The sequence below is a fragment of the Nerophis lumbriciformis genome, linkage group LG22 (genome assembly GCF_033978685.3).
Source record: "Nerophis lumbriciformis linkage group LG22, RoL_Nlum_v2.1, whole genome shotgun sequence".
In the NCBI taxonomy this organism is placed as follows: Eukaryota; Metazoa; Chordata; class Actinopteri; order Syngnathiformes; family Syngnathidae; genus Nerophis; species Nerophis lumbriciformis.
This window is the reverse complement of record NC_084569.2, coordinates 37439656-37458341: the sequence shown is the minus strand read 5'-3', so window position 1 is coordinate 37458341 and position 18686 is coordinate 37439656. Positions and strand designations below refer to the sequence as shown.

The 18686-nt window shown below is 39.5% G+C and overlaps 1 protein-coding gene across 1 annotated transcript in view; it reads left to right on the top strand.

The window, feature by feature from the left end:
- The first annotated feature begins 246 nt into the window (after positions 1–246).
- Positions 247–18686, top strand: part of gps1 (G protein pathway suppressor 1) — a 63726-nt gene continuing 45286 nt past the window's right edge. The window contains exons 1-3 of the mRNA XM_061973830.1: positions 247–386; positions 11618–11710; positions 15569–15750. Coding sequence (XP_061829814.1) covers positions 354–386; positions 11618–11710; positions 15569–15750 — 308 coding nt within the window. The 5' untranslated portion in view covers positions 247–353. The remainder of the gene's footprint in view (positions 387–11617; positions 11711–15568; positions 15751–18686) is intronic.

The following is an 18686-nucleotide window of genomic DNA, read 5'->3' as shown; positions in this document are numbered from 1 at the left end:
AAGAAGGGTTCGGTGAAAGCGCATATGAAACTGGTGGGGTTCAGTACCTCCAACAAGGTTAAGAAACACTGTTAGAATATTCATCATCAATAAAATGTACATATTCAGTATAAAGGTGTTTAAATATAACACACATCTTGATTCACCTTATGTTTTATTTGCTTTGGTTATCTCCTGCAATTGCGTCCTTTTATTTAAAAAAATATTGATTTTGATACGGCAGTTTTAGCCTTATCGCGACCCGTAGTGCGAATCCTTCTAACAGACGTACAGACCACGCACTGCTGGATTGCTCCTCCGGAGTGTATTCGTCTTGTAATTATAATAGCAACGTGAAAGGCAAACAGCTTAAGATGCCTTTGCCTGTGCAGGTATTTAACTTTCAGGTAAGTTTGTCCCTGTTTTCTTTGACTGCAATCGCTAAGGTGAGGTTGTCCTCGACGCATTAGCACGCTAGCTGGCTAGCTAGGCTAATGATAGGACAATTGCGCTATTTAAAGTCTTATCGCAACTGTAAAGCACACACGTCGAAAGCTCGAATCAAACTTTGTATTTGCTTCAGAAACATGTTTCGTAAAAAGTGTCAGCGGTCTTTTAATATATAGTATACCGACGAGTAACATCATTGTTGTTGCAGCTATCGACTGCTCTTGTCTGGAGCAGGTTTAACATTTAACATTCCCGTGTAAATACAACATAACAAGCTATGAAAACACCATTTCGTTTAAAACTCACATGCTTTTGAGATAACGCTGGGAAAGGTTACTTTAACCAGGGCCTAACAACGTGACGCTGGAAATGGGAACATTTGAAGGCTTAAGTAACATTAGAAAAGGTGATAATGCGAATATGTGACTTGTTGCAGTTTACACTGCCGTGTGGACGTCCTGCATGCTGAGAGAATTGTCTGAATAACAACTTGTTTACATGTGTGACATGGAGCTAAACACTGCAGCTTGCAATGGCAACTTCCTGTTGTTTACACTTCATGACTTTCAGCCTACAAGAGCCTGCGTGACTGTTGCTGTTGACGTCATTTGCCAAAACACTGCTCCCCGTGGAATGCCGTCACCGTTGCCAAATGGGAAATAACAAACTATCCTACCGAAATCTTAAAATGTCCTATTTTGAGGAATGTTATAGTCAGAGGTGGGTAGTAACGCGCTACATTTACTCCGTTACATCTACTTGAGTAACTTTTGGGATAAATTGTACTTCTAAGAGTAGTTTTAATGCAACATACTTTTACTTTTACTTGAGTATATTTATAGAGAAGAAACGCTACTTTTACTCCGCTACTTTTATCTACATTCAGCTCGCTACTCGCTACTAATTTTTATCGATCTGTTAATGCACGCTTTGTTTGTTTTGGTCTGTCAGACAGACCTTCATAGTGCCTGCGTTTCAACAAATACAGTCACTGGTGACGTTCACTCCGTTCCACCAATCAGATGCAGTCACTGGTGACGTTGGACCAATCAAACAGAGCCAGGGGTCACATGACCTGACTTAAACAAGTTGAAAAACTTATTGGGGTGTTACCATTTAGTGGTCAATTGTACGGAATAAGTACTGTACTGTGCAATCTACTAATACAAGTTCCAATCAATCAATCAAAAGTGTGAAGGAAAAAAGACCATTTTTTATTTCAACCGTACATCCCGTCAAAAGCCTAAAGACTGACTGCACAGTTCCTGTCTTCACAATAAAAGTGCCGCTCCATCGCGCCTGCGCTTTCAAAATAAGAGTCTCCAAAAGCCAGCGCAAACAAGCTAGCAAGCTACAGAGTTTGCCGCCAATGTGTTTCTTGTAAAGTGTATAAAAAGGAATATGGAAGCTGGACAAATAAGAAGCCAAAAACCAACCACTTTCATGTGGTATTAGACAGAAAGGAGGAACTTTTTTTCTCCTCCATTTGAAAACGTGGACGTTATCATCACTACTGTCTGATTCCAATCAATGCAAGTCATCAGAATCAGGTAATACACCAACTTATATTCTTGTCTTCATGAAAGAAAGGAATCTATATGTGTTAAACATGCATGTATATTCATTAAAACACCTTTAACATGTAAACAAAAACGGCAAAATAAATAAATATAAATTATATACTGTATATATCAATGTATGTATATATATATATATGTGTGTGTGTGTATATGTTACTCATCAGTTACTCAGTACTTGAGTAGTTTTTTCACAACATACTTTTTACTTTTACTCAAGTAAATATTTGGGTGACTACTCCTTACTTTTACTTGAGTAATAAATCTCTAAAGTAACAGTACTCTTACTTGAGTACAATTTCTGGCTACTCTACCCACCTCTGGTTATAGTGCATACTTGCCAACCCTCCCGGATTTTCCGGGAGACTCCCGAAATTCAGCGCCTCTCCCGAAAACCTCCCGGGACAAATTTTCTCCCGAAAATCTCCCGAAATTCAGGCGGAGCTGGAGGCCACGCCCCCTCCAGCTCCTTGCGGACCTGAGTGACGTGTTGACAGCCTGTTTTCACGTCTGCTTTCCCACAATATAAAGCATACCTGCCCATTCACGTTATCAAATCAAATCAAATCAACTTTATTTATAAAGCACATTTAACATTTACTATAACTGTAGAATGATGGAGGGCGAGTTCTTGGTTTCTTATGTGGGTTTATTGTTAGGCAGTTTCATTAACGTCCTCCCAGCGCGGTAACAACACACAACAACAGCAGTCAAGTTTTAGTTTACCGTAAAGCAGTTCGTCTGCCGTAAACAGCAATGTTGTGACACTTTTAAACAGGGCAATACTGCCATCTACTGTACATGCATATGTGACCCACCCATAATGTGTCACATTTTTGTGTTGATTTATTTATTTTATTTTGTGGTTTGAATTAGTTTTTGGAGCTGTCATTACACATTTATCAGTATTCACATTGCAGTGTTTCCCGCACATTCATTTATTTGTGGCGGCCCGCCACGAAAGAATTACGTCCGCCACAAATGGATTTTTCGGCTTTTGACTCGGTCGACCGCTCATAAAAGCAATGGGACTGTCTGTGCTTGTAGTTACACCTCAGGTGCAGTAGGTGGTGGTAGCCTACTATGCACTATGCAATAGCACTTAATTCACCTGGTGGGCCAGAAGAAGAGGAAGAAGAAGATGGACGGACGGAATCAAAATACTCGCCGGCTACTTTTCATAATGATGGCGCTTCCTACGTTTCTACCTCAAACGTCCAAAAGCTGCTGAAAGCCTTGATCCAGGATGCCATGGGGAATAAAACTTAAATGGTGCCTTTTGGCGACAGTTGGCAGTTTGATGGCTCATAGCCGGCGAGCTAACGCTTGCTAGCGTGGTAGCATTGCTTCATTTTTACAGGTGTTATAGGTAGATAGTAGTGATGGGTCCGGCAACACCGATGCATCGGCGCATGCGTCGAGCTCATAGAGCGAAACCCTGTGTCGGTGCGCGTACCGCTTTTAGAAAGTCACGTGACCGATCATGAGCTATTTTGGTCACGTGACCGATACGCGAACTGTGTCGCACTGACGCCGCCTCTGTGCCCTGTGAGCGGCTCTTTTCTACAGCCGGAGAAATAATAACTAAGAAGAGAAAGCGTCTAAAATTGAATACGTTGTAAAAACTTTTTTTTTTTAATAAAAATGTGTAAAAATAAATAAATAATAATTTCCAGGTCCACAAGCATCCTCATTCACAACACGTTCTCTTAGATTTCCATGTTATGATACATGTTCACATTATTTGACTGTATCTAAAAAAGACAAAAAATATATTTTTATTTAAATAAAGTTATGAAATAATCCTAAATGAAATACAATGACTTGGTTTATATTATTGTATATACTAGGTCAGTGGTTCTCAACCTTTTTTCAGCAATGTACCCCCTGTGATTTTTTTTAAAAATTCAAGTACCCCCTAATCAGAGCAAAGCATTTTTGGTTGAAAAAAAAAAAAGATAAAGTAAAATAAAGCACTATAGCATCAGTTTCTGATTTATTAAATTGTATAACAGTGCAAAATATTGCTCATTTGTAGTGGTCTTTCTTGAACTATTTGGAAAAAAAAGATATAAAAATAACTAAAAACTTGTTGAAAAATAAACAAGTGATTCAATTATAAATAAAGATTTCTACACATAGAAGTAATCATCAACTTAAAGTGCCCTCTTTGGGGATTGTATTAGAGATCCATCTGGATTCATCAACTTAATTCTAAACATTTCTTCACAAAAAAAATAAATCTTTAACATCAATATTTATGGAACATGTCCACAAAAAATCTAGCTGTCAACACTGAATATTGCATAGTTACATTTCTTTTCACAGTTCTTTTTGACAGACATTTTAGTGACAAACCTGAGCTTGTGCTTCACTGAGTTTATGAACTTACATTCATATTTTGTTGAAGTATTATTCAATAAATATATAAAGGATTTTTGAATTGTTGCTATTTTTAGAATATTTTTTTAAAATCTCACGTACCCCTTGGCATTCCTTCAAGTACCCCCAGGGGTTCGCGTACCCGCATTTGAGAACCACTGTACTAGGTCATAAAATCAGTGTCAGTTGAGTCGGTCCATAGGTTGCCTGTAGGGATTTTTAATGTCCAGCAGATGTCAGTATTTAGTGACACAGTATCGACACAGTATCAATACAGTTTTGCAATGTGTCAAAACGCTTCATGATGCCTCATCAACCCATCACTAGTAGATAGGTTATAGCTGCATCGCTCGCGGCTCGTCATATATTTAACGTTAATCCGTGATTTCACCGAGCGTTTCACTGACGGTGAGCAGCCTGACGCTGCTTCATTAACACCGCCGCTGTTTGACTCGTGGCCCGGGGCAGACGCACGTAGTAACAGTCACGTGTTACAATACCGACGAGCTAACGTGTCCAGGTTATAAACCTGTTGTCAATAAACCCACATGGACTGAAGCTAAATTGTCCACTGTCCACTGCAGCATGTGAATGCAATGAAAATAATAAAATCTGAGCCAACCAGCTGTTAAAATGTTGTCCAGGTTAATGTTTTGGCCATTAAATAACGTTCATTTCAAGATTTCAACTGTGATCGGGCTTTAAACAGGTGGCTGACCTGTTCAGATGAGTGTAACTGCTACTGGTCAAATAATGTGAAATAGCATTTAATTTTACATGTATGCAATGCCATTTAAATGCAATTATAGATAATAATAGTAATAATACATACTGTGTAGTGTTGTAAATAGTCAACGGGAAGGATTCTATTAAGATATAAGCCATGAGCACTACACAGCCAGAAAAAAACCTAGGCAGGACAAGTACAAATATTGGGGCAAGTAGATTTGAGAAGTCAGGCAAGTAGAAAAAAACCTTAACGTTGAACCCTGCATGTGTTGAGCTGCTGCCGCTTAAGGTTAGACGGCACTGTACATAGAGCGGTTCTGCTCGTTAGTAATAAATTCTAATGTTGGATGTTCACTCCTTCACACAGATGAGTATAGAAAAATATTTTCAACGGCCGAAAAGGGCTCGACTTGGAGAGGAGGTAGGCCTACAGTTCGGACCACAGGTGCGACCTGTTCAGCAGCAGCAGCAGGAGGAGGAGGAGGTTGACTGACTGTGGCAGGAAACCTCTGCCTCTGTTTCACTTCATGTTGTTGGTAAATAATATGGTTGTAGTAGTAGGCTAAAGTTAAATTATTTAGTATTCACTAATTAAAGGGGCAGAGCTTTAAGAGACATTTTAGCTTTTATATTTTATAAGATATATTTTTTGTAAGAACCACAATTAATAAATATATTTCAGTGAATCACTAATTGTTCAAATCTGTATATAAATATGTACATAAAATGTTGTAATTATATTCCAACTCCGCGTTCTTCTTGGTCATCGCCGCTGACGCCGCCCGACCCCCGCTCCCCGCCCGCCCGCCGACCACACCACCACAAATAGATGCCTGTCCTGTGGGAAACACTGCATTGGTCAGTAGGGGGCAGTAGGGCGTTTCTTCCCAATTGAATGCTATCACCTGCAGACCGGAAGTGTCTTGTCATTCTGATGAGCGCGACCAGTCTGTGAACAATTGAAACGTCCTGTGTGCTTTTTCCTCCTGTATAACAGGTTAGTTTTGGTGAATCAACTCACTGAATAATATCCATGTGATCTTTATAAGTTTAAGTACACATTCTGATGGTGGAGTCTAACTCTAAAGTGTTTGTGAGTTGTAGTTTGTATTTGTGAATGAATCCAGTGCACAGCTGCAGTAATCAATACAAAAAGGCGACGTGAGTGCGCAATGTTTATATAGGAACTTCTGATCCTAATTCAGACTCCCAAATTAGAGCTCCCGTTTTCTTATTGATTTTATAATGTATATTTGTATAATGTGTGTGTTCTGAAATAGTGACAGAGAATAGAACAAGGATGGACAATTCAACCCTTAACTCAACAATGAGTAGATGAGTGTTATGTGTGTGTATATGTGTAAATAAATGAACACTGAAATTCAAGTATTTATTTTATTTATATATATATATATATATATATATATATATATATATATAAAAAATAAAAAATATATATAGCTAGAATTCACTGAAAGTCAAGTATTTCTTATATATATATCTTAACCACGCCCCCAAACACGCCCCCGCCCCACCCCCGACCATGCCCCCCGCCCCCCACCTCCCGAAATCGGAGGTCTCAAGGTTGGCAAGTATGTATAGTGCCTCCTCGATGCCCAATTGCTTGAAGGGGAACTGCACCTATTTTGGAATTGTGCCTATAGTTCACAATCCTCATGAGAGACGAGAACTAGAGATGTCCGATAATGGCTTTTTTGCCGATATCCGATATTGTCCAACTCTTAATTACAGATACCGATATATACAGTTGTGGAATTAACACATTATTATGCCTAATTTTGTTGTGATGCATTAAACAATGTAACAAGGTTTTCCAAAATAATCAATCAATCAATGTTTATTTATATAGCCCTAAATCACAGGTGTCTCAAAGGGCTGCACAAGCCACAACGACATCCGCGGTACAGAGCCCACATAAGGGCAAGGAAAAACTCACAACCCAGTGGGACGTCGATGCGAATGACTATGAGAAACCTTGGAGAGGACCGCATATGTGGGTGACCCCCCACACCCCTCTAGGGGAGACCAGATGCAATGGACGTCGAGTGGGTCTGACAAAATATTTTGAAAGTCCAGTCCATAGTGGATCTAACATAATAGTGAGAGTCCAGTCCATAGTGGATCTAACATAATAGTGATAGTCCAGTTTATAGTGGATCCAACATAATAGTGAAAGTCCAGTCCATAGTGGATCTAACATAATAGTGAGAGTCCAGTCCGTAGTGGATTTAACATAATAGTGAGAGTCCAGTCCGTAGTGGATTTAACATAATAGTGAGAGTCCAGTCCATAGTGGATCTAACATAATAGTGAGAGTCCAGTCCATAGTGGATCTAACATAATAGTGAGAGTCCAGTCCATAGTGGATCTATCATAATAGTGAAAGTCCAGTCCATAGTGGATCTAACATAATAGTGTGAGAGTCCAGTCCATAGTGGATCCAACATAATAGTGAGAGTCCAGTCCATAGTGGATCTAACATAATAGTGAAAGTCCAGTCCATAGTGGATCTAACATAATAGTGAGAGTCCAGTCCATAGTGGATCTAACATAATAGTGAGAGTCCAGTCCATAGTGGATCTAACATAATAGTGTGAGAGTCCAGTCCATAGTGGATCTAACATAATAGTGAGAGTCCAGTCCATAGTGGATCTAACATAATAGTGAAAGTCCAGTCCATAGTGGATGTAGCATAATAGTGAGAGTCCAGTCCATAGTGGATCTAACATAATAGTGAAAGTCCAGTCCATAGTGGATGTAACATAATAGTGAGAGTCCAGTCCATAGTGGATCTAACATAATAGTGAGAGTCCAGTCCATAGTGGATCTAACATAATAGTGTGAGAGTCCAGTCCATAGTGGATCTAACATAATAGTGTGAGAGTCCAGTCCATAGTGGATCTAACACAATAGTGAGAGTCCAGTCCATAGTGGATCTAACATAATAGTGAGAGTCCAGTCCATAGTGGGGCCAGCAGGAGACCATCCCGAGCGGAGACGGGTCAGCAGCGCAGAGATGTCCCCAACCGATGCACAGGCGAGCGATCCACACCGGGTCCTGACTCTGGACAGCCAGCACTTCATCCATGGACACCAGACCTGTGTCCCCCCCCCCCCCCTCCACAAGGGAGAGGGGGGAAGAGGAGAAAAGAAAAGAAACGGCAGATCAACTGGTCTAAAAGGGGGGTCTATTTAAAGGCTAGAGTATACAAATGAGTTTTAAGGTGGGACTTAAATGCTTCTAAAAAATAAGAGAACAACTTCAACTCAAGTTATGGAAAAAAGGGCCAACATGGCACTGCCATATTTATTATTGAAGTCACAAAGTGCATTATTTTTTTTAACATGCCTCAAAACAGCAGCTTGGAATTTGGGATATGCTCTCCCTGAGAGAGCATGAGGAGGTTGAGGTGGGCGGGGTTAGGGGGGAGCGAGGTTGAGGGGGGGAGGGTTGCATTTTGTAGCGTCCCGGAAGAGTTAGTGCTGCAAGGGGTTCTGGGTATTTGTTCTGTTGTGTTTGTTGTGTTACGGTGCAGATGTTCTCCCGAAATGTGTTTGTCATTCTTGTTTGGTGTGGGTTCACAGTGTGGCGCATGTTTGTAACCGTGTTAAAGTTGTTTATACGGCCACCCTCAGTGTGACCTGTATGGCTGTTGACCAAGTATGCTTGGCATTCACTTGTGTGTGTGTGTGAAAAGCCGTAGATATTATGTGATTGGGCCGGCACGCAAAGGCAGTGCCTTTTAAGGTTTATTGGCGCTCTGTACTTCTCCCTACGTCCGTGTACACAGCGGCGTTTTAAAAAGTCATACATTTTACTTTTTTGAAACCGATACCGATAATTTTGATACTGATAATTTCCGATATTACATTTTAAAGCATTTATCGGCCGATAGTATCGGCAGTCCGATATTATCGGACATCCCTAACGAGAACATATTTCTTTTTTTAATGCATTCTAAATAAACATCTATAAAACCCAGGAAATAACCATCCAAAAAGCGCCTACAAAACCCCATTTCAATCAAATCAATCATCCATCCATCCATTTTTATACCACTTGTCCCTTTCGGGGTCGCGGGGGGGTGCTGGAGCCTATCTCAGCTACAATCGGGCAGAAGGCGGGGTTTAGCCTGGAGAAGTCGCCACCTCATCGCAGGGCCAACACAGATAGACAACATTCACACACACATTCACACACTAGGGCCAATTTAGTGTTGCCAATCAACCTATCCCCTTTTTTCGGCTCATAGTGATGTTACTAGTAGTTGAGGACTGGGAGGTGTGTATTATAATTTGGGGAGAGTCCGCTGCCTTATGCTTACCCTGTCTCTCCTCTTTGCCTGTGCCGTGAGCACTGACTTTATGTGCTCTGAATACGCACTGCTGATTGGCTGTTACCGCTCTGCGTGTAACCAATCAGATGGTTCTGTTGGTGTGACATTGCTGGGGTACAGCAGCACAGCAGAGAGACGTACTGCTTGTTAAGACGTTAGTTTAGGCGGTGGCTCTTTGTTGTTAAGGCGGCCGCCTTAACAACAAAGCGCTGCGGGAAACCCTGATACATACATACATACATACATATATATACATATATATATATATATATATATATATATATATATATATATATATATATATATATATGTGTGTATATATATGCATATATATATGTGTGTATATATATGCATATATATATATATATATATATATATATATATATTTGTGTGTGTATATATATTAGGGCTGCAACAACTAATCGATTAAAATCGATTATAAAAATAGTTGGCGATTAATTTAGTCATCGATTCGTTGGATCCATGCTATGCGCATGCGCAGGGGCTACTTTTTTATTTATTTATTTTATAAATCTTTATTTCTGCAACATTTACAAACAGCTGAGAAACAATAATCAAAATAAGTATGGTGCCAGTATGCTGTTTTTTTTCTTGCAATAAAATACTGGAAAGGATAGAAATGTAGTTTGTCTCGTTATCCGATTATTAATCGATTAATCGAAGTAATAATCGACAGATTAATCGATTATCAAATTAGTTGTTAGTTGCAGCTAAGGCTGCAGCTAATGATTATTTTTCTATCGATTAATCTATAGATTCTTTTTTCGATTAATCGGTTAATCTATAGATTATTTTTTCGATTAATCTATAGATTATTTTTCCTTTTACCGATTTTTTTTTAAATTTAAAATGAAGATGAAAAAATAAATGTAGGCCAGTTTTTTCAAAAGGCATGGCTTTTATTTACAAAAAAAAAAAGTATGGCCACTCAGTCAACATTGACAACAACATGACAAAATATTCTGTAACAATGTAAACATTTAAAACTTTTAACATTTAACAAAATTAAAAGTAGCTTATTTGCTTTTTAATGTGCAAATATAAAAGTAAACACCCAGTGCAATCTTAATATTCTGCAATAGTATAAGCATTTCAAAAGTAAAAGTATTGCTTATTTTGCTTTAAAATGTGCAAAAATAAAGATAAACATCCAATACAAAAAAGTGCAAAACGGAAATATTCTATAACAACAGTGTAAACATTTCAACAAAAGTAAAAGTATTGCTTATTTGTATTGACAGACCAAAACAAACAAAGTGTGCATTAACAGATCGATAAAAATTAGTAGCGAGTAGCGAGCTGAATGTAGATAAAAGTAGCGGAGTAAAAGTAGCGTTTCTTCTTAGGCCGTTTATTGAAATACTCCCACACTTTTGACGACTTTTGGCGTGCTTTTTTCCCCTCGCTCGCACCGCTCGCATCGTCTGCTTTGCGCTCCGCCATGACGGTAGTGTGACGTAAATATGCGACGCGTCGAAGCACAAAAACGGCGTCGACGTATTTACGTAACCGATGACGTCGACTACGTCGACGCGTCGTTTCAGCCCTAGTTGCAGCCCTAATATATATATATATATATATATATATATATATATATTTTGTTTATACAAATATATAGCAATTTTTTAAAAAGTGTCTATATTTTTCACAATTAGTAATTATATTGAATAAAAATTGCTCGTCGGTCAGAGGAATTTGTTTTGTGTTCATGTTTGTCACTCACCGGTGTCTCGCCACGCGTACATGCATGCCCGTGAACAGACACAAAAAGCAATCCCAGAGAAGCAATTAACAATTTGCAGTCATGTTGTTGTTGGGATAGGTTATACGTTCAATAATAGCTAAAGTTAGCTACCCATGCACATGTTACTTACGGTCATAGTTAGTTATGTCATTACATGCAGTAATATAATGCTTAAAACGCAATGAAAAATGTTCCCCTCTAGGTATCCGCATAAAGATTGCAAACAGCCCTTTTAAGTAGTTCATAGTTACGTTCAAGTGTAACATGTCTTTAATATGGTTTCGCATATTGTCATAAAAAAGTCAAAATAATGAGTCAGTTATGCAAAAACCGTAAAACTGATCATTTCTAAAGTGTGCCTTTTGCATTTTTTAAAGGGGGCTGTGGAACCCATGCAGATTGATGCCGACCCCCAGGAGGACCAGCAAAATGCGCCAGACATCAACTATATAGTGGAGAACCCAACCCTGGTATGGACCGTTACAAAATGTTACATTTTCATCATGGCGCACAAGTCAAATGTTTTAACAAAGTTATGTTGTAGAATATGAATGAACAACGTTCTTTATTGTCTTTACTTCAGTAAGACAATAAAACACAGACAATACATTTTAGGGCTGTGAATCCTTGGCCACCCCACAATTGGATTCGATTCTTCAGGGTAGCGATTCGATTCAGAATCGATTTTTGATTCAAAATCAATACTTTTTAATAACATTGGGCAACAGTTCTGTGATTAACTACATTCCTCCATAAAATAGACAGCTGTGATACATTTTCATATTACTTGAAAGAACACTGGTTTTGTTTTATCAAATGCTTCTCAAACATTTATTATAGTCCAATACAAGTAAGGTATGCCACCCTTCTCTTTTCTAAAGTAAATCTGTACCGCAGATATGGACATCTACATCAACAATACAATTTGCCTGAGTGGCTGGACAAAACAGATTAAAAAAAAAAAAAAAAAAAAATATATATATATATATACATACACATTAGGGATGTCCCGATCCGATATTTGGATCGGATCGGCCGCCGATATTTGCCAAAAAATGCGTATCGGCAAGGCATGGGAAAATGCCGATCCAGATCCAGTTTTTAAAAAAAACTCTGGTCCGTGTTTTCCAACGCACCAATTTAAATAATACATTCCACTTTTCTGCTGCGCCCTAATTTCCGTTCCGCATTTTCCAGCACACCTTCAACACATCCACAGGTCTGTGGATTCTCACGCAGTTGCTTTTAGCTGCGGACATTACACGACAGGCTCTTCTCACTCTTTCCTGTCTCCTTCTCAGAGAGCGCACCTTCTTACACACGTCACATGCTGTCACGTCACATACGTATACGTCCTCCCCGAGTAGAGAGGTAGCAGCATGACTAACGTTAGCTGTGATGCTAGCGCACGGCAAATCTATGCCACGCACAAAATCAAATAAAATTAAAGCTGCAAGCAGCGTTGTACGGGCCCGCGTATTTGGCAGGTGCTAGTCCTAAGTGTCCCAATACTTTTGTATACTTTTATTCTGAAGTGTCCCAAGACTTTTGTCTAGTGTACCTACCTTGTCTGCATAGTTTGGGCATGCTGGTGCTTCCTGCTTTTAAGCAGCCATCTTAAAAAAACAGCAGTGCAGCAGCATCAGCGCAGCGGTTCTTTGAAGGGTCATAAAATCAAAACCGGAGCAGTTATTAAAACTCTTTCAATAACTTTTAATCAGAAGGGTTCAATCACTCTCCTGTGTTAGTTTGAAGCCGAAACGACAAACACGCTCAGAGGAGATAATGTTTGAAGAAAGGTGACCGGTTTTTACAAAAATGTTGTTTAGAAGGGGGAATAGCAAACTTCCTGTAGATTTTTGCTGGGGGTTGTCAATTTATGAAATGTAGGTCTAAGTGAGACCTACATTGAGGTTTTTGTTTCATGTCTCTCCGACCTTCCCAGTGGGAGTTACAGGCAGTTGTGTCATATTTTTCTTCCGAGGAGTAGTTTTTTCTCCGTTTTATTCAAAAATTGCTGTAGAGCGCAATTTTTTAATTTGGGGTTAGGTTTTTTTATTAGATCGCAATTTCTGCCAGTCTTGATGTGTGCGTTCAGTTCGGTGAGTTTTGAAGCACGTTAAGGGGGTCAAATTACAGCTCAAAGAGGCAAAAGTGACTGATTTTACTAAAATTTAGTGTTGAAGGGGGAATAGCAAACTTCCTGTAGATTTTTGGCCGAGGAAATAAATTAATAAAATTTAAGTCTAAGTGAGACCTACATAGAGGTTTTTGTTTCATGTCTCTACGACATTCGTACTGGGAGTTAGAAAAAGTTTACTTGGTAGGGGGCGCTAGAGCGCAATTTTGAGTTTTGGGGTTTGGTATTTTTACCAAAGAGTTTTGTTCGAGTTTTTTTATGTGTGCGTCAAATTTGGTGAGTTTTGAAGCATGTTAAGGGGGTCAAAGTAGTGCGCAAAGCTGCGGAACAATAATAAAGAATAATAATAAAACCTTAGAATAACAATAGGTCCTTATGTCCCATTGCATTAGGACTCCCTTCGGGAGTCCTTTTGCAATGGGCCATTGCGGGCCCTAAAAATAAGCGCATAACAATTTTCGACACACGGACACGACAGAGAAAACAGTTTTCGTCATCATTGTTCAAATATTATAATGTCTGTCGAGACGCTTATCTCCATTCGGTGCCACACGCCCACACCATCAAAATGCTGAGGCAAACATTTCCAGATCAACACCGTATGAAAAAAATAGTGATTTTTTTTAGTTGTGATTTCCTTCTCTGCATGAAAGTTTAAAAGTAGCATATATTAATGCAGTATGAAGAAGAATGTTTTAATGTAGACACATAGAATCATCATACTGCTGTGATTATATGCTACAAGTGTTCATTCAAGGCTAAGGCAAAATATCGAGATATATATTGTGTATCGCAATATGGCCATAAAATATCGCAATATTAAAAAAAGGCCATATCGCCCAGCCCTAGTTCAATGATGCCATTTCTGTTTGTCATGTATAATTTTGTCTTTTTTGTGTTTATCCTTGAATAAACAGGTCAGTTTCTTGTTACCAACCATTGTGTATTATTCAAACTCCCCTAATTCAGCTGGCTAGTTGTTATCAAGAGTACTAAAACCCTTTTCAACATGATTCTGACAACTAAGTAGGCTAAATAACTTTAAACTTTAATACATGCTCGGATAGGCCAGTATCGGTCGGTATCGGATCGGAAGTGCAAAAACAATATCGGTATCGGATCGGAAGTGCAAAAACCTGGATCGGGACATCCCTAATACACATATATATTTAAATAGATTTCTGTTTTTTTTTTTTTTTTATCGATTAAGAATCGTTACAAATAGGAATCGTGATTCATTCGAAATTTTTTTTTTTTTTTTGACACACCTTAGTTGTTACACAATTGATGAATGTAAGATTTGACATTTGTTTCCCAATATGTTCCTTCTTCGTGTTATTTATCATTAAACGCATGAGAAATTCAAAATGGGATGGTAGAGGACCTACAAAATAATGCAAATTTGGGGTTTTAAATAACTACTTTAGCTACACTGCAAAAAGTCAGTGTTCAAAAACAAGGGAAAAAAAAAAATTTGGGTATTTTATTTGAACTACCGTATTTTTCGGAGTATAAGGCGCTCCGGAGTATAAGTCGCACCGGCCGAAAATGTATAATAAAGAAGGAAAAAATAATATATAAGTCGCACAGGAGTATAAGTCGCATTTTTTGGGGAAATTTATTTGATAAAATCCAACACCAAGAAAAGACATTTGAAAGGCAATTTAAAATAAATAAAGAATAGTGAACAACAGGCTGAATAAGTGTACGTTATATGAGGCATAAATAACCAACTGGTATGTTAACGTAACATATTATGGTAAGAGTCATTCAAATAACTATAACATATAGAACATGCTATACGTTTACCAAACAATATGTCACTATTAATCGCTAAATCCCATGAAATCTTATACGTCTAGTCTCTTACGTGAATGAGATAAATAATATTATTTGATATTTTACGCTAAAGTGTTATTAATTTCACACATAAGTCGCTCCTGAGTATAAGTCGCACCCCCGGCCAAACTATGAAAAAAACTGCGACTTATAGTCCGAAAAATACGGTACACAATTGATGAATGTAAGATTTGACATTTCTTTCCCAATATGGTCCTTCTTTGTGTTATGTATCATTAAACGCATGAGAAATGCAAAATGGGACCTCCAAAATAATGCAAATTCGGGGTTTTAAATAACGGCTATAGCTTATTTTATTTACTCATTTGAATCGTTGCTTTCTCTTTAGGACCTGGAACAATACGCGACCAGTTACAGTGGACTAATGCGTATCGAGAGGCTCCAGTTTATCGCCGAGCATTGCCCACAGCTCAGAGTGGAAGCCCTGAAGATGGCCCTTACCTTTGTCCAGAGGACCTTCAACGTTGATGCTTACGAAGAGGTCCACCGCAAACTAACTGATGCCACGCGGTATTGTATATTCTTCTCTTAATCAACATTGCACTTCGAAGTGCTGACTTTAGAAATGACTTTGTTGGTACTAGGGATTAGGGGTGTAACGGTATTGTAGAGACCGTGGTATTACGGGTTCAAAATCGTCTCAGTAAAGCCGTGACGATATGAAAGAAAAACTTGGTAAGTGTAGTTTATTTTTGGCTTTTATGCTTTCGCTGGTCTGAAAATAAACTACCGTATTTTCCGCACTATAAGCCGCGCCTAAAAACCACAAATTTTCTCAAAAGCTGACAGTGCGGCTTATAACCCGGTGCGCCTTATATATGGATTAATATTAATATTCATTTTCATAAAGTTTAGGTCTCGCAACTCCGGTAAACAGCCGCCATCTTTTTTCCCCGTAGAAGAGGAAGCGCTTCTTCTTCTACGGTAAGCAACCGCCAAGGTAAGCACCCGCCCCCATAGAAGAGGAAGCGCTTCTTCTTCTACTGTAAGCAACCACCCGCCCCCGTAGAAGAAGAAGCGCGCGGATATTACGTTTCATTTCATTTGTGTGTTTACGTCTGTAAAGACCACAAAATGGCTCCTATTAAGAGACACACGTACAACGCAGAATTCAAACTCAAGGCAATAAGTCACGCAGTAGAACACGGAAATAGAGCAGCAGCGAGAGAATTGAACATAAATGAATCAATGGTGCGTAGGTAGAGGAAGCAACAAGATGACCTGCGCCACTAAGACAGGGAGACAGCGCCGGACAACATACGCCAACATCTGCCAGTGGATTGTAAATGCCTGAGCGGATATATCGGTCTCAACTGTGGTCCGAGCTTTCCGGAAGGCAGGATTCATGGAACTGCTGGAAAAACAACAGCAACATTGACTCTGATGACTTCGACGAGACGGAGCCGGCCATTTTGGATGCCGTTTTCGCCCAACTTTTTAATTCAGACACTGAAGAAGAATTCGAGGGATTTATGGATGAGGAATAACTTCAGAAAGTGGGCTTTAAATGTTTATTTTGTGTGTTGTGTGACATTAACGTTCGAGCAACGTTGAGTTATTAATGTTGCGATTGCTCTGCACTAATTTGAGTGTTACTATTTTTGTGATTGCACATTTGCACATTACATTTTGGGGGTGAACAGAGTTGTTAGAACGCTGGTTTGTAATATATTATAACCTACTCAGTGGCCTAGTGGTTAGAGTGTCCGCCCTGAGATCGGTAGGTTGTGAGTTCAAACCCCGGCCGAGTCATACCAAAGACTATAAAAATGGGACCCATTACCTCCCTGCTTGGCACTCAGCATCAAGGGTTGGAATTGGGGGTTAAATCACCAAAATGATTCCCGGGCGCGGCCACCGCTGCTGCCCACTGCTCCCCTCACCTCCCAGGGGGTGATCAAGGGTGATGGGTCAAATGCAGAGAATAATCTCGCCACACCTAGTGTGTGTGTGACAATCATTGGTACTTTAACTTTAACTTTAACTTTATTAAAGTTTGACTGACCTATCTGACTGTTTTTTTGACATTCCCTTTAGCGCAGCGTAGGCGCGGCTTATAGTCCGGGGCGGCTTATAGGTGGACAAAGTTTTGAAATATGCCATTCATTGAAGGTGCGGCTAATAACCCGGGGCGGCTTATAGTGCGGAAAATACGGTACATCTCCCAGAATCCTCTGAGCAGTGCGGTTCTGCAATGTGAGGGCGTGGAGCGAAAGAGAAAGCTGTAAGTGAAGAGTGTTCCACTTCGTAGTAGACAGAGGAATTGTTTTTTAACATAACTTAAATTATGTTGGCAACAAACCGACAAACTAGGGCTGGGCGATATATCGATATACGCGATATATGGCGGGGTTGTCTCTGCGATATAGAAAATGACTATATCGTGATATCGAGTATACGTTCTCACGCAGTTGATTTTAGCTGCGGGCATTACACTACATGCTCTACTCGCTCTTTCCGGTCTCTCCTTCTCACAGACAGACAAGCGCACCTTGTTACACACGTCACATACTGTCACGTCATACGTCACATACGTATACGCCCTCCCCGAGCAGAGAGGTAGCAGCATGGCTAAAGTTAGCTGTGATGCTAGCGGTAATACGAGAGAAAGAAGGTGCGAATCTGGTAACAAATGAAGGAATAATTAATTCCCAAGAAAAACAGCAGGGGGTCCATCGTCTGGCGGTGGTTTGGCTTCAAGTGGGAAGATGTCGAACAGGCAACCGTAATTTGTCAAGTGTGGGGCGAAAGCGTTGCTATAACGAACAGTTCAGGGTGTCCCAAGTTACCGGAGTGTGTTAGGTAAGGAGGAGTTTTGTCCCTCCAGAGTTGCCGTAGGGCTGTGACGTACGGTGTGTGTGATGTTGACATTAAAGAAGCGGTGGCTACCGAACCTGCTCTAATGTCTCCCGTTTATTATTTTATTAGATAAGTACACTGTATAGGCCAGGGGTCGGCAACCCAAAATGTTGAAAGAGCCACATTGGACCAAAAATACAAAAACAAATCTGTCTGGAGCCGCAAAAAATTAAAAGCCATATTATATACAGATAGTGTGTCATGAGATATAAATTGAATTAAGAAGACTTAAAGGAAACTAAATTACCTCAAATATAGCTACAAATGAGGCATAATGATGCAATATGTACATATAGCTAGCCTAAATAACATGTTAGCATCGATTAGCTTGTAGTCATGCAGTGACCAAATATGTCTGATTAGCACTCCACACAAGTCAATAACATCAACGAAACTCACCTTTGTGCATTCATGCACAACGTTAAAAGTTTGGTGGACAAAATGAGACAGAAAACACGTCCTAGAAAGTCGGAGAAAGTTGTACATGTAAACAAACCAAGATGAGTTCAAGGACCGCCAAAATTAGTAGGACAAAACGGCGCTCGCCAAATACTCGAATCAGTGAAGCATGTTTAATATAAACAGTG